The sequence below is a fragment of the Semicossyphus pulcher genome, unplaced genomic scaffold, assembly GCF_022749685.1.
Source record: "Semicossyphus pulcher isolate SPU_LCO1_2020_fin unplaced genomic scaffold, fSemPul1.0.p SCAF_5, whole genome shotgun sequence".
Classification (NCBI taxonomy): Eukaryota; Metazoa; Chordata; class Actinopteri; order Labriformes; family Labridae; genus Semicossyphus; species Semicossyphus pulcher.
The window spans coordinates 11,940,764-11,956,827 of NW_027211726.1; the positions used below are offsets into that span (position 1 = coordinate 11,940,764).

The 16,064-nt window shown below is 42.8% G+C and overlaps 2 protein-coding genes across 2 annotated transcripts; both read left to right on the top strand.

The window, feature by feature from the left end:
• On the top strand, nt 1–7,566 carry s100u (S100 calcium binding protein U). Its single transcript, XM_069681647.1, has 3 exons — nt 1–138; nt 3,644–3,774; nt 4,089–7,566. Exons 2-3 carry the CDS (start codon nt 3,655–3,657, stop codon nt 4,665–4,667), a joined length of 699 nt encoding a protein of 232 aa, XP_069537748.1. The 5' UTR covers nt 1–138; nt 3,644–3,654; the 3' UTR covers nt 4,668–7,566.
• Nucleotides 7,567–9,645: 2,079 nt separating this feature from the next.
• Nucleotides 9,646–10,559, top strand: s100s (S100 calcium binding protein S). Its single transcript, XM_069681313.1, has 3 exons — nt 9,646–9,659; nt 10,025–10,178; nt 10,364–10,559. The coding sequence occupies exons 1-3, from the start codon at nt 9,646–9,648 to the stop codon at nt 10,550–10,552; spliced, it is 357 nt and encodes a 118-aa protein (XP_069537414.1). The 3' UTR covers nt 10,553–10,559.
• Nucleotides 10,560–16,064: the final 5,505 nt, after the last annotated feature.

Genomic DNA, 16,064 nt, shown 5'->3' on the forward strand with positions numbered 1-16,064 from the left:
AATCACGGAAGAGATTCTGCTGTCCTACTAGTTTGGCAAGTTCTCTGGGCTCAAAGCGGCGTAGAAAGGCGGAGAAGAGGGCAGAAACTGAAATTTGCGCACATTTATACACTTCTCTTGTCCCGCAGACGGTATACGGTGAGTTGAATGCGTCTTTCTGGCTTCTTTGGGGTTTTATCCTGCCTGTAAGCATTGTATTTGATCATCGTTTTTGCCACGTTTCGATAGACTCTTGCAAAGAGCCATCCCATGAAACTTGGCCGCGGGCTGACTGCAGGACGGTTTCAATGACTGCAGAGCTCACAAGTTTTTAAGCTCACGTTGCACTTTTACGAAAGAGTAAATTAAACTTATTAGCAGCTATTTGATTTTAATACGCGTACTTTTATGGGTTTATTGAGCGTCTTTGATTGCCATATGCTTTCTCTCTCTCTCCCTCTGTCTTCCTCCCTCGGAAAGATATTTGATATTTTGATGTAGATCAGTTGTCAAGTTGCCGATCAATTGCAAACATATCAAAAATTGAAGTGACTTGATGTGTCAGAGTGTTGAAGTTAAGTATAGGATATCCCGCGGGGATCCTGGTCGTGCGTTAAAGCGCAATTTTGCGCAAAATTAGCCTTTTGCGTACATTATAAGGAGGCCCGCGGGAGTGACAGCTTTGGTCGATGGCCGGTTTTTTGTTTCGATTATGATAAGAAAAATTCTGTCTGTCAATATTCAAAACTGCTCGTGCTGTTAATGATGATAATCCCTGGCAAACTTGATTGCGCACGCGCCTGTATATGTTCAAACCTAACCGAGGAATAGGATGAAAGGCGGCCGCTGTACGTCTGCTCACCGCAATTTACAGCCACAACCTAACTTGTTCCTCTTTTAATATTTTATGCCACGCGAGCGGTAGTATTGTCATTACTCTGCGCACATACCGTATCACATTCGCCCATTTGGAAACGCAACACTCAATCTCCTTTGGGCTCTGGAGGGAAACGGGAAACCTCTGGTTGTAGGCCTGTATATTTAATTATTTGCGCAGTTGTTTTATGGCCTTTTAGGACGAATAACTAAACTTATTTGCGCCCTGAGTGGGACAAGTTGAATCTGTGACGTGTTGCTTGTGATGCAGGATTTGACTTCATTTGTCGAAATTAGTTTACGAGTCTCTGTTGAAGCAGGCAATACCACCTTAAGAAAGGTCACTAGGTGAATAATGATTGTGAGAATGGACAGTCAAAGTATAAGGTCTTTGCTGGGTATTTTTGGACGGGACACATGATAGCTGCTTAGGCCCTTGTGTAACGTTGCTCAGGCTGAGGAGGGTGTGTCACCTTGCAGGAAGAAGTCCCCTAAAGTTCCTACAAAACAAGGGCTGTGTCTCTAACACACCAAACTCTGACAAAAGACAGGATCCAGGATGGGAGAGTATCCAAATATGCCTGTTTTTGTTGGAATCCATGCCTCCCAACTTTATTACTATTGTTCAGTGACAGCTGTGTTTACAATCAGGTCAAATATTGCCACTGTACTCCATGCAAACCTGTGGTTTTATTGTGCTCATGTGGTGGCAGAATGAGGCAGAGCATAGTGACAGTTAAAGATCAGTAGGTCAGCAAGGAAAGCCTGAAAGAGGTCGAGTGAAATCTTAGGTTTTAATGGCTGTACGCTACAGTGTCAGAGCTCTCGTACTATAATGAGACTGGAGGGAAATTGCTCGGCTTCATGCTGCTTGAGTGCAACATGCACTTCAGTAATTGATATATTAGTTTACGGCCTACAAATGACCCTTCAGCTGACACGAGTAAGACGGCATCCTGTTGGGAGTCTACAGTGTGTTCTCTCACCGGCTCAAACTGTTGTTTGCTCTGCAGCGTTTGTGTGACTCAAGCTGACAGACGAGTACGGCCGCCTTGAACATATCCTCGTACTGCTTTGGGGCAAACTAGCTCGGAGTTGGCCTGTAAATTCCTGTCTAAGTGATCTCCACACACAGCAATGAGTGGAATTCCTGCAAAGATGTGTCACCTACTGGCATGTTGTACAATTTGAGCAACAAGCAGCTTATCTATACATCTGTAGATCTCTTAAATGGCTCTGTCTAAGGCATATTCTGTTTAGGTACACTTTTAAATACTTGTGCTTGTTTTTAACCTCTCGGAATTCACTTCTGATGTGTAATGAAAGCCTTAAAATCCTTTTCTATGGAGTTCTTCTGATACTGGTATAGCAATGTCGATACTGATATCGGTGTTGGTATATATCGGTGTCGATACTGAAATCAGTGCTGGTGTACCAGTGTCGGTGTCGGTATACCGGAGTCAATACCAATATCGGTGTTGGTATCCCAGTGTCGATACAGATATCTGTGTCAGTATACCGGTGTCGACACCGATATCGGTGTTGGTATACCGGTGTCGATATAGATATTGTGTTGGTATACCGGTGTCGACACCGATATCGGTGTTGGTATACCGGTGTCTATATATAGATATTGTGTCAGTATACCGGTGTCGATACCGATATCGGTGTTGGTATACCGGTGTCGATATAGATATTGTGTCGGTATACCGGTGTCGATACCGATATCGGTGCCGGTATACTGGTGTCAATACAGATATCTGTGTCGGTATACCAGTGTCGATACTGAAATGAGTGCTGGTATACCGGTGTCGGTGTTGGTATACCGGTTTCGATACCGATAAAGCTGTTGGGATACCGGCATCGATACAGATATCTGTGTCAGTATACCGGTGTCGATACCGATATCGGTGTCGGTATACCGGTGTCGATACAGATATCGCTGTCGATATACCAGTATTCTTATCGGTCCAATATTGCCTAAAATGCGGTGTGTGGTATCTGTGAGTATGCCTGGCAATACACTAATCTGTTATAACCAGTGAGCCCCCAAAAGCCACAGGTTTCAGGAATTATCGTGTGACAATAACACCCGACAACAGTCCACAACCACTAGTATTGGAGGGGTGCTTGGTATTGGCCAAAGCTCAAGTCTAGGTATCGAAATCGATATCAGGAGGAAAAAACTAGAATAGTAACATCGTTACCGATCAAGCCTAACTGTCAAATATCTATTTGTGTGCAACAGTGTGAAGAAGAAAGGGCAACAAGGTGAAAACAAGAAGGAGACAGTGGCACTGACAGAGTGAGGCAGGTACAGCAGGTGAGAGAGAAAGAAAGACAGAAAGAGAGAGAGAGGAGCAGACAGGGACTAGGTAATCCCTCGGGTAATCTGAAGCCCAGTCCCCTTGGTAGCTTCAGTAGATCGAATGACCTATCAAAGATCAGAACTTCCATTGTGCATCACGGCTTGTCTCTCAATCAGACTCCCTCTCACCCTCTCCGCTTATCTCACGTCACTGTTCCCTCCCTTGTCGCCGCTCTCGCTCAACACGTGAAACGAAAGGCCTCGCAGGGACACGAGGAGATCCTCTGTTTCATTTTCCACTGCATGTGCCGATTGCTCGAATGTGTTTTTGAATCAGAGCATCCTAGAAGTTCCTGCCCTGCACGGCACGCAACAGCAGCATTGAGTTTAATCACTTCTGCCATGTCCTGCATCTATCTATGAATCAATCTACCCATCAATCTAACTCACACCACTCTCTTGACCCTTTCCTTTCCCCAGACAGAGGAGTCATGGAGGCTGCCATTCAGACGCTGGTGAAGGTGTTCCTGAAGTCGACCAAGGGAAGAGAGAGTCTAGGAAAGAAAGAATTCCAGGGCCTTGTCAAGAACCAACTCTCCAACATCCTCTCGGTTAGGAACCCTTAAATGAACCTCTCTGAAATGTTACTGACACTTGCATTATGTAACCACCAGTAGTCTTGCATTTGCATTGACCAGTTTTAACCTGTTCAGATTGCTCCCAAATGTGGTGTAATATACAGTAGCTGAATGGGGAAAGTGATCTGATATGATAGAATGACATTGACCAGCATTATAATGTAAATAGAGCCTCTGATAGAGAGTCATTTACTAATCCTTTATGCTAATTTCATCATTAAGCGTCCAGGTAGAGTTACTCATCATCATGCTTGATTGTTTCATGGTTGTGTGTGCCTTCAAACCAGGACACGGAGAGTAAGGAGGCGGTCAACAACATGGGCCAGGGATTGGATGCCAACCAAGACGGCAAGGTCGGTTTTGAGGAGTACATGAAGCTGGTCGGCTACCTGGCGACCTCGCTCAGTGAGCAGCGCGCCCTCGCCAACGAAGAGCCAGCCCAGAATGCTGCGTCCGGACAAGTGGCACAAAACGGCCCGGACAAAGAGGAGGAGAAGCCGGAGGCGACCACAGAGGCAAAGGAGGAAGCAAAGCCAGAGGCGAATGAAGAGGCAAAGCCAGAAGCGACTGCTGAAATAAAGTTAGAAGCAAACGCAGACGGAAACATAGATGTAAAAGTAGAAGCTAAGGCAGAGGGGGGGACGGAGCCTGAGCCAGCAAAGGTGGAGGTGAGCCCGGCCGTGCCAGAAGCAGTAGCAGCAGGAGCATCGGCGGTGGCTTCAGCAGTGGAGGCGGCAGCAACAGCAGTGGAGGTTGCCGTGAACGAAGAGAAGGCGGAGGAAACAGAAAAGGTGGAGGAAGCTGCTGAGAAGTTAGCTGCAGCTGTAGAGGAAGAAGTGGAGAAGAAGATAGAGGCGACTTCATAGGGGACAATCCATTCCTTCACCAGAAATCACACTACACGCTTACATTCAACACTACACATAACACAACATTAATGCCAAAATAAGTTGAAAAGCCACTAAAGAAATTTAAATACAAACAAGTTTTGATTAAAGCTCAAACACTACAAACCCAGCTCTGAAGAATCCCCATTCATTTTATATGATAAATACATGACAGTAGAATTATTGCTTCGTACTACCACTATGTTCATATGTACAGCATGTGCACCCCACTATATAGCACATTTACCTCATTATGATATTATACTATGATAGCATGCAGACGTACACTATCATATGCATGCCATGTCCCTGTGAAATCTTTACTGCAAAATATGATTTACCTGCAGCAGCACACTGACACACATGGCCAAAGTGTCACTGTATGCTAACACACCACTGCAGCCAAGATGTTTTGTTTAAATCCCGTCCTCTCCCTATACTTTTGTTTTTAATCTGGGTCTCTTTTTTTAACGCTTCTACGCTACTTACTGTACATTGGTCCTGCTTAAAACAGCAGCAGTGTTTGTCTTGCTAAGCAGTAATGGCTTAAAAAACATTTTGGGAGAACAGATTTCTTGCCAGGAGTTAGATAATTAGGTTGATAAAACACTAATAAGCCACTGAATATGAATACTTCCAGCAGGCGTTAAGCTTAGTTTACCATAAGGACTATCTTTAGCAAGCTAGCCCAGTTTTATCTCAACCAAACAAAACACGTTCACAGGCCACTCGTGCCCCAAAAAACACGTGTTAAAAAGGTGAAACTGCTCAGATACAACTTGTTGATTAGTAAGCTTTCAGTTTCCAGTATTTGTGCTAGGCTATGCTAGTCAACTTTAGCTTATCTTCTACTGCACAGCAATTGAATTTGAAGTTACTGCCAGCCGCCAGTTAGCTAAGCCTAGCATAAAGAAAGTACTAGCTAACATGGCTCTGTCCCAAGCTAACACAAATGTTTACATCCAAAGCTTCCTTGTTTACAGGTTATATCTTCTTAATTTACTCTGCCCAAAAAACTAACAAGATTAAACTTCTCAGATATAACATGTTAAACAGTGAGCTTTGAAAGCAAGCTAGGAGTTCCAGTGTTTATGCTAGGCTATGCTATTGCTTAGCTAGCTTATGAAGAGAGCGGTATCGATCTTCTCATCTAACTCTCTGCAAAAAATGCTGGTTGAAGCTTTGGAGGCAAGCTAGCTTTGTCTCATTGTTTTTAGTGTTTATGCTAGGCTATGCTAATCAACAGCTTGCTGTAGTGTATGCTCTACTAAGACGAGAGTGGTGTTAATCTTCTGGTCTAACTCTCGGCAAGAAAGCGGGTTAACATATTTCCCATAATGTTGAACATTCTTATAAGGGTTGCATGGAAATCTGTCAATAACACTACATAATTTTTTTACATTCTCATCTTTGAATTCACAATGCTGTGGAGCTGATTTGGCATGACAATAAACAAATTGTTTTGCTGAAGCTTTGCATTACTTAAGTGTCCCATCACACCCTCTTCTCTTTTTCTCATCTACATTATGGGCTCTCTTTTTTTCTGTATTTCCCAGATAATTCACTTCACGTGGATCCTAAAGTTTATTCTTGTCACTCACTGTCACCCAAGGATTAGGAACTTGAAGATCAGGTGTGGCCCTCGTCTAAATAATTAAGGTTGAAGAATGGAATCCACACCGAAGGACCCCTTCGGTCAAAAGGGATCTTAAAATAGTCTCATGGGAGTGGGCTGGTGACTAGAGGAGCAGGTTAGAGAAGGTGTTCATGCAACCTAATCCAGCTGATTTAGAAGACCGTAAACACAAAGAAGTTTAGAAACACATATCGCAGAAGTCACTTTTTTACAATACAATGTGTTTTTATTTGGTGCGTTTCTTGTTTCTCACTGCAGGTTTAAGCACCTCATTCAGTATTGCGCGTTTGTTTGTCGGTCACACCCTAATACAGTTTAAAGACCCTGTTTGACCTGCAACTGGATCCTTCAGTCCCAAGCATTGGGAAACAACTGGATTAGACTTTAGATGGGTAACACACCCTGGGAGACAAACAATTACATGAAAGTAATCCCAGGCTCGAGTGATCCTGCCCATCAGACAAGGTGATAGTGTCAGAGAGATCGTTGTGCTTTTATTTTACCAAAGAAATACTGAGCCATCATTATGAATATATCTAGTATGATCTTTTACAACAGGCTTATACATAAAAGGTTGCATGCTATCAGACATGTATTTGCTAGTATTACCAATGTATTGCAATTTCTGAGGCCAGATATTTAAGTGTAACATGGCCTCTTTATATTTAATTTTTTAAACTAACTCTTTCTTGTTCGGACCACTATGGAGATCACTTGAAATTGTACTTCTTTGTCACATTATATGCAATTTGTTAATTACAATTTAATGATTTGTAAATTGTCTCATCATCAATAATGCAGCCATGAGAAAAAGGCTCGTGTTGCAGGCCTGCTATGTTATAGGTCCACCTGGCCAGCCCGCTTGGTGCTTAAGGCACCCACATTGTGGGCACGCTACCAAATGTGCACCTTATGCACTGTAACAGCACCTGGCACTTCAAACTGCTCAGCAGCAAAATGGGCAAGACAAATAAACCTGAGTCACGTGGTCACCCTGCCTCACTGCGACACTCCCATTGCAAATACTCATTTACACTCACTCTGCTCTGCCTTTTGTTGTACGCTGTGCTTTCTGCATGCTCTATACTCACAGCCTTACTGGGCATTTTTTGGGGCTATTTAGACTCTATTATCATTCTTTTATTGAAACCTATATTCCTTTTATATCAAACATTTTCTAATCAAGGTACTTCCTGTGAATAACGGAAACATATCACTCTCTTGCACCATCTGCAGCCGGCTCTCTGTTTAACACAGGCCTCAAGCGCTTGCACCTTGTATATACTGGCAAGCTACATTCATTATTATAGCTATCCCCCATAGGCCGGGCGTGTTTTGTGCATCTTTGTGCTCTTTTTGTCGCTTATAACCAATCATCATGAGCAAGTAATGGTAAGAAGAAACTGGATAAAGCTTAATTAACAGAACTGGCACAACGAGCACTACCAACGGATTTAAAGAACAACACCTGGGTTAATAACTGCTATTATATTGCAGCTAATGCTTACAATAACAGATTGACTGACTTTTTTTTTTTGATAGGTTGAACTGCACTGTTTTGTAACGGTCCCAAAGTGTAAACCCCACCCAAACTTAACCCCTTGTAGATTAAGAACATGCTGGAACGAAACACAGCAGATTTGCAGCAGGGAGTGTTTGCAGCCACACAATACGTCTCATTCATTCTGTGACACAGTCGAGGAAGATAAAAGCCTGTGTTAAACACCCCTCCACTTGATATACTTAGTGTACATTCAAGTATATATGGACGTGCTGTAAAGGCTTAAGATGTTTCCCAGGATGTTGTGTGTTGATCTGGTTTATTTCCTGTCGACAGTCGAGGGTGCATTTGTGTTTTTTAGCAGTTGGACTCTTTTCAGTCCAACTCCACTTTGCTCAACTTCATATGTAACGCTGTAACATTTTCGCTTATTCTAACATGTTTAAAGGCTAATATTGAATAAAAACTGTGACGATAACATAACCGTGCTTGTGGCCTCTTGCTTGTGTGTGATGGAGAGAGGATGGTGGGGGGCGCACCTGTGAGGAGAGAGAGAGAGGGAGGGAGGGAGGATTGAGAAACAGAAGTGGAGGCTATGTAAGTGGGGGAAGGATGGGGGGAAGGGGGGGGGAGAACAGGTGATATTTAAGCCACTGGCGAACTCTCTCCCCATCCATCTCTGCCTTGGCTCAGTCCTCTGCACCTCTTCGAAGACAAAGGAGGCCCTCCATCAGCACTCAGGTAAGACAGACAGCTCGGATGGGTTGCTTTGCTGGACTTTCTCCTCTGCATCTGATGAAGGTTAAAGTTGAGCGAATTAAAGCGTTTTATCACTAACTGGGTAGTGGGCACTCAGCGGAAAGCTCGAGAACAAAACTTAGGGAGTGATTTGAACTTTTTTTTTGTCTTCCAAATGTGTAAAAGTTTGCTTTTTGCTTTGAGAACAGCCGGACAGGAAATGCAAGCATCAAAAAAGTTACGCTAAAAAGGTATTTGGGGCAAAGCATCGTTAAGAAGTGGCAATATGTTTGCGTTAATGTAAAATAAAATGTAGGAATAATGCACAAAAGCGTGGCATGGATTTACAACATTCATTCAATTATTTTTTAATCTTAGAAAAATTATTCCCTCATTTGCAATAACGTCAAGACTAAAACAATTTTTGGACCAAATTTCAGCCCTCAAACATCATTTATCGTGGACATCATTAACTTTACATATTCCTTATTACCGCCCTCAATATTGTGTTACTGACAGCATTTTCGTCTCCATGGCTCCCTTTTGTACCGCGTCAGGCAGTGAGACAGATGACCCCTATAGATTTTCCAGTTAGCCGGCTTTGGTGTCCACTCGCTTCCTCCTTTGTCTCCGCTGACCTCTCCGACAATGGCAGCCCTCTGCAGCATGATGAGAGGCAATAAGCGGTGACATGAGCGCCTCTGTCTCCTTTTGAATTAGCTGATAGTTAATAAATCATGCACAGGGCCGATTGACGGATTGATTGTGTCGCTATGTATTTTGCTTGTTACGGATTAGCCTGAAAATGATGCCTCAGACATATATTTTTGTACAGGTAGAGAGTCTTTAACTTTAGCGTAAAAGTTGAATGTGGCTGCAAGTGAGATTTAGTTTTGTGTTTCTTTCCTGGTTTGTATTTTGAATGATAAGGCCGCCCGACAGACCGATTACCAGGTTAGCCTACAAGAGTAGCTCAGATGTTCTTCAAACTACCTTTTATTGCATCTGCATCGTTGACAGTAACTTATCTGTGTCTGTTGTGTGCACAGTCTCTCCACCAGTCCAGCACAAGAAGCTCCAAGATGCCGGACACAATGTGTGTAAGATTGTTCGAAAAAGCTTTCCCAAAGCTATCCTCCATCTTTCCATCCCAAAAAACCTCTGAAATGTAAAACCCAGTAAGGTCACGCACACACAGTGACCACACTACCTAAATTAGGGTCAGTAATAGCCTCTGCGCTACACGCACGCAGAGCGTTATTCAACCCGTCTGTGCAGAAATGGGAAAACCTCTCTGCTTTGGTTTCTTTCCATCCATCCATCCAACTATCTGCCTGTCCTACTATCACTTTATCTCAGAGGTGGCTTCACCCTCAGCTTGCTATGTGAGCGCACATGCAGCTGGGGCTGGAGCGGGCATTTCGCGGCAGAGCCTGACCTTTTGACCTTGTGCTTTTCCAGCATGTCCAAGGAGCCAAGTTCCAACCTGGAGAGTGCCATGCAGATGCTCATAAAGACCTTCCACAAGTACTCGGGGAAGGAGGGCGACAAGTACACGCTGAGCAGAGGAGAGCTGAAGGAGCTGTTACTAGAGGAGCTGGGGACTTACTTAGGGGTAAGAGAAGGAGGTGAAGATGCGGTTGTGCACTAAACATGCAACACACAAGTGAAGGTATGCTCTCACATACTCATACGCACAAGTTCAGACAAGCTTGTGCAATGATGTATGTCGACACACACACATAACAGAGCACACATTCTTAACTCCCTCTCTCTCTCTCTCTCTCTCTGCACTGACAGACCTCCAAAGATAATGAAGCGGTCGAGAAGGTGATGAACGACCTGGACGCCAACAACGACGGGGAGGTGGACTTCACCGAGTTCATCATCCTGATGGGCGCGCTCACCGTCGCCTGCAACGACTTCTTCCTGGAGTTCAAAACAGACGAGAAACCGAAAGAAGGCGACTCGGCGGAGAAGAAAGATTGAATCAGTGCAGGGGGAGAAAAGAGGGTGGAAAAAAGGGAGAAGAGGAGGAGGAGGAGGAGGAGGAGAAGGAGGACAGGGGGGGATTGTAAATCAGGGGAGATAGAGGAAAGAGTTTTGTCTTATGCAATTTGTAAACAGTAAAACTACACATGAGGGGAGCGGCCCAGCAGATAGTTTGTGGGTTCAGAGAAAAGGAGGTACTGAAGTGTTTGACATACCACAGCACATCCGGAGCTGGCGAGCTAAAACAGGGTATATTTCTTTTAACTCAAATATAGCAGATTTTAAAGTAAAAAAAAAAGGCACTGAAAAGAAGAGAAAGTCAGAGTTTTGTTCGAGCACTTCTTGCACATGAATAATTTGTGAACATATACTAAGTTACAGATTATCATATTACTGTATGTACTCAGCGTTGAACAATAGAATATGATTTCCCCTTTCTTGAGCCTATTTTGTAATCCTTTTTGGTAATAACCAATGCATTCTTCTAAATATTAAACATGGCATGTAACCAACTATTTACTGCTGTGTGTTTGGTTTCACATACTCAGAGATCCCTCTTGCCGCTCAAGCATTCGTCCACATGTCCGACATGAATCGCTGCACCTGGAAATCAAGTTGAATGGCGCACAGAGAAACAATGTCAGCAAACTGTGTGAGCGTGCGTGTGTTGGTGTGTCAGCGTCCGTGTGTGTGTGTGTGTGTGTGTGTGTGTATGTGTGTGTATTGGGGATTCCCACAGAGTAAACTGCTCCAGCTCACACATCCTGCCAACAATATCCTGCAAGTCTTGTTCCACTAGATATAAGCTGACCCAGATGTTTGACTTGGATCTGCATGGAAAAAAGTTCTTCAAAAGAGGGAGAGAGAGAGAGAGACAGAGGGAGGAGAGGAAGAGGGAGGGAAAAAAAGAGAGAAAGCAAGGGTGTGAGGGAAGATAAAGGGTGTTTGTGTGTATGTGTGTGTGTGTGTTTGTGAATGAAGGCAGGGCTGCAAATGTGTGGGGAGTGAATCCAATTTATGGAGTACATTAGTGAAGTATGTAAGTTGGAAAGCAGTGGTATAATCACACAGGAATGTTCGAGTTTCTGTGACTCTAAGCAAACTTCATGTCCCTCGGTGTCTCAAACACACACACACACACACACACACACACGGTTCAATAAATCAACACGTCTTCTTCCACCTCATTGGCTTTTACAGCTGCTTGTCACTTCTAAAACATGACCAAGAAGGAAATGCTGAGCAGCTGAATCACAGATTCTCTCCTTCCTTCACCCCTGGGTGTAATTATGCCTGAACACTGATGAGTATAACCGTCAACTCTTCTTACCTTCAGCAATAAAAAAAAAAACTGATTCCAGGTCAGCCGACGTTTATGGGCATGGTTCATCCTATCTGCTTTCATTCCGGCACTCCCTAAAGGCTTCCTCTGATTGGACGGTTTGAATATTCGAGCTCAAAGCGCCTCGCCTGCAGGTAAACAATTCAAAACAAAACAGTGTCCAGGATGACGTGAGCTCTGTTGGAGCCTGAAGGGAAACAAACAACCTGGTACGGCTGTTAACAGCCACGGTTATCTGCTTTCTCAAAGAGCAATAAGTCAGCTGCAGGACAAAAAAGGGACAGATAACAGAAACACTTCCAATTAGCAACATTTAAAAGCAACTGTAGGTGAATCTCCACCTAACCCTAACTGTTTATATACTGTACTGTATTGAAAGCAGTCATTCTGTAAAAAATAAAAGAAAATCACCCAGTAATATTAGATTGATAATGATTCATGTTGTAGCTGGTCATGGCCACGCTTTATTTACATTTTAAAAGTCTTTTCCTTTGTATAAATCTAGAAGTACATTGGCCCATTTTTTAAGCTAAAACAACCATCAAACAACTCTTTTATAAACCACTAGCGACCATTAGTCAACAGCTAACATAAGCATTTAACAAATTCCTAGTTTACATTACTGTTTAATAGCATTACACAATACAACCGGCTAGTAAATGTTAGCTAGGAGTCAGCTTAGAATATTTTAAATGCCAATGTTAGCTTTTATCTGATATTACCGTTTGGTACTTTTACATGATTCGAATTCCTAGCTCTTCGCTGACGTCACACTCAGGTATGGAAGACAATTATTTCAAGATAAAACAACATATTTGATAACACATTAGCTAGCATCAGACCACAGCTAATGCTAGCATTAAGCCACTTCCTGTCTGATGTTACCATTAGCTAGGAGGAGGCTGCATGCTAACATAGCCTACTTGTTGACATCTTTACATCAATAGGTAACGGATAAATTCCTAGATTACAGTAAAGTTAGCTAAGAAGTAGCTGTTTTGTGATTGTAGCTAACGGGGTGTCAAATATGTTGTTTTAACTTGAAATATGACCAATGTCTCTCCGTTTTCAGACAACATGTAAGCACTCAACCACTTGTTAGCTAACACCATAAGCTAGGAATCTATCTCTTTTCTATTGTATTGTGTACAAACATCAAAGTCATCACAGTCATCACAGTCAGTTCTTAGATAACACTATTAGCGGGGTGTCATGCTGTTTTAACTTGAAATGTGACCTTTGTCTCTCTATATTTAGACATGTTAGCCCTCAACTACTTCTAAGCTAACACCATAAGCTAGGAATCTATTTCTATTGTATTGTGTACAAACATCAAAAAGTGACGTTAGCAGTGATGTTAGCTTCAGTCAGTTCCTAGATAACATTATTAGCGGGGTGTCAAATATGTTGTTTTAACTTGAAATATGACCAATGTCTCTCCTTTTACAGACAACATGTAAGCACTCAACCACTTGTTAGCTAACACCATAAGCTAGGAATCTATCTCTTTTCTATTGTATTGTGTACAAACATCAAAGTCATCACAGTCATCACAGTCAGTTCTTAGATAACACTATTAGCGGGGTGTCATGCTGTTTTAACTTGAAATATGACCTTTGTCTCTCTATATTTAGACATGTTAGCCCTCAACTACTTCTAAGCTAACACCATAAGCTAGGAATCTGCTCTTCTCTTTTGTATTGTGTACAAATATCAGAAAGTGATGTTAGCATTCAGCCATTTCCTAGAGACACTTTTAGCTAACGGGGTGTCAAATATGTTAAAACTCGAAATATGGCCTAATGCCCCGTCACGTTTTTTCAGTTGCTGATCAATTGAAAAGTGACAACATAATGATTTTTAGGATTCCCTAAATGTATGCTATTAGAAACAACAGCAGTACCACATCATAATCGTTTGAGCTTCCCATTCTGAGCGTTACATCAGAGGAGAATGGCAACCATGTGAATTTGGTGAATGAGTTCTTCTTCCCAGCACTTCATTCATTCTCAGTCATGTGGCCTTCTCAATCACACCGGGACAAACCCTACCTGAGGACATCCTGCAAACAGTATCTAAAACCACACCTGACCTTACCAGGTGAGCCGTTTCAAACTAAAAGGCAGGAGTCTCTGCTGACGGATCGCACATGGCAGGTGCTGCTGCTCTGTGTGAGCAGAGGAGATGAGCAACACAAAGCCGGGCCGTGTCACTGGCACCCAGCCTGAAGCATCCGATAAGGAACACTACTGTTACCAACGGATCAGGTCAAGCGACACCCAGATGTCAAACCACCACGTCCATCAGAGTCAGGCAGCGATCACGCCAAGCTGTCATGCAAGCCTGAGAGGGGGCAGCGATTGCACGATGGTCGGGTGGCACGCATGTGAGAATGAAATGAGATAATCCATTCAAGTATACAGTAGCGTAGGTGGCTCCAGGTCTATATTGTGTGATGATTAATTCCTTTCCAGGTGTAGCTGGCCCGCTCTTGGGTAGAATTTGAGATGGCCCGCTTTCCTCAGGTTCATGAAATCCATCTTGACAGAAGACCGCAGGGAGACCTTATGGCTGCAGCTCAATGCCAGAGAGGAGTCAGGAGACATATGAATTACAAGGACCTGGCACTGTTAATTCATAAAGATCAGGCTTTGATATACCAGGGAGTGATGGAAAGTGTACTTTCTTGAGTACAACTTTGAGGATCTGGTAGTCTATTTCTATAAAAGTCTATAAAAGTGCTCTTATTTTGATTGTGCTGATAAAAACTACTCACGTTAAACCTTACTTTTCTAGTAATTGAGTATTTTTCAGTAAATTCTCTTAATACAGGTTTATTTTTTTGTTGCTAAGCAGACAAAAACATCACATGAGTCCCTGCAGCCAGCCTCAAAATCTAGCAGCAAACAGTGAGATGACACAACAACAACCTTTAGGTCTCTCGCCTTCATAAATTAAAACACAAACTCTTCTTGGCTCCAAACGGTGATAGTGTCCTCCCCGAGGGTCAAGGAGAAACCGCTGACAGAGAGATGTCAGCCTCGGATAACAGTGACGGAGTGAGGAAGGTAAAGGAGAGGGGCGTGATGGTGTCAATTGCTCTTTTTATCTTTCACATTAAGTGTCCGTGACATGGGACTCCTTGTCTGTTTTTGGTCGTGCATTTAGCTCTGATCTACACACTGCTTCACGCAGGTATGTAAGATGTTTGTCCTCAACATGATCCTCGGCTTAAAACCTTATCTCCCTGCTCAACCTCGCCTCCCCACCTGACGTAATAATCAATTCCCTTTTAGCCAAATTGAGGACTTAACATCCAGACAAACTCCCGAACAGCTGAAATCACAATCAAGCTCTAAGTTTAAAGATTCATTATGCTCAAAAATGCCCTCATTCAGTCATGCCAGGATCTGTGAAGAGGCTGCATCCTCTGGGACGACGAGACAGTCGGATGCTTTGATCATTCACTTTCAGCGCGCACATCACTGACACAGACACCCGCACATTTTACTGTTTATGTTGTTGATTTATTGGGATCAGAGAGAAGCTCACAGAGGATCTCCAGCATTGAGATTCATGGTCTTTGATTTCATTCTGTTTTACAATGTTTGAACAACAGGTCTCCACATATCAGAAGAGGAGAAATGTAAAGCAGGTGTGTCTCTTCGGGGCTCTGCCAAAAACTACAACCTGACATCCATTAAATCTTTGAAGAGACGTGGGAATGGCACACCTCCAAAAACATACAAGACAAAATCTAACCTCAGTTATGTCATATTTTATTGCCCTCCTGACGGCTAACAGGCTGTGCTGCAGAGTCAATTTCCAGCATATCTATACTTTAAAAGAACGCATGACATGTCAAATGTTTGAATGATATTAAGAATACAAAAAAAAGTGAATAAAATACAGTTACAACTTTTCTGCTGGGTGTTCTGCCTCTTAGCACCGAGGGGCATTAGACCCTGAGGGAGAACGACATTTCTGTTTAGCTACAGGGGGTCTAAATGAAGAATAAAAACACTTCTTATACGGATATTAAAACAGTTTTTTCTTGTTTACTTTACTTAAATATTTGTCCTTTATTTCTTATACTTACTCATGTAAATTAAGTTTTATTTAAGACTTGTTTCTGCAATGTTTTTCAACCACAAATTGCTGTTTATT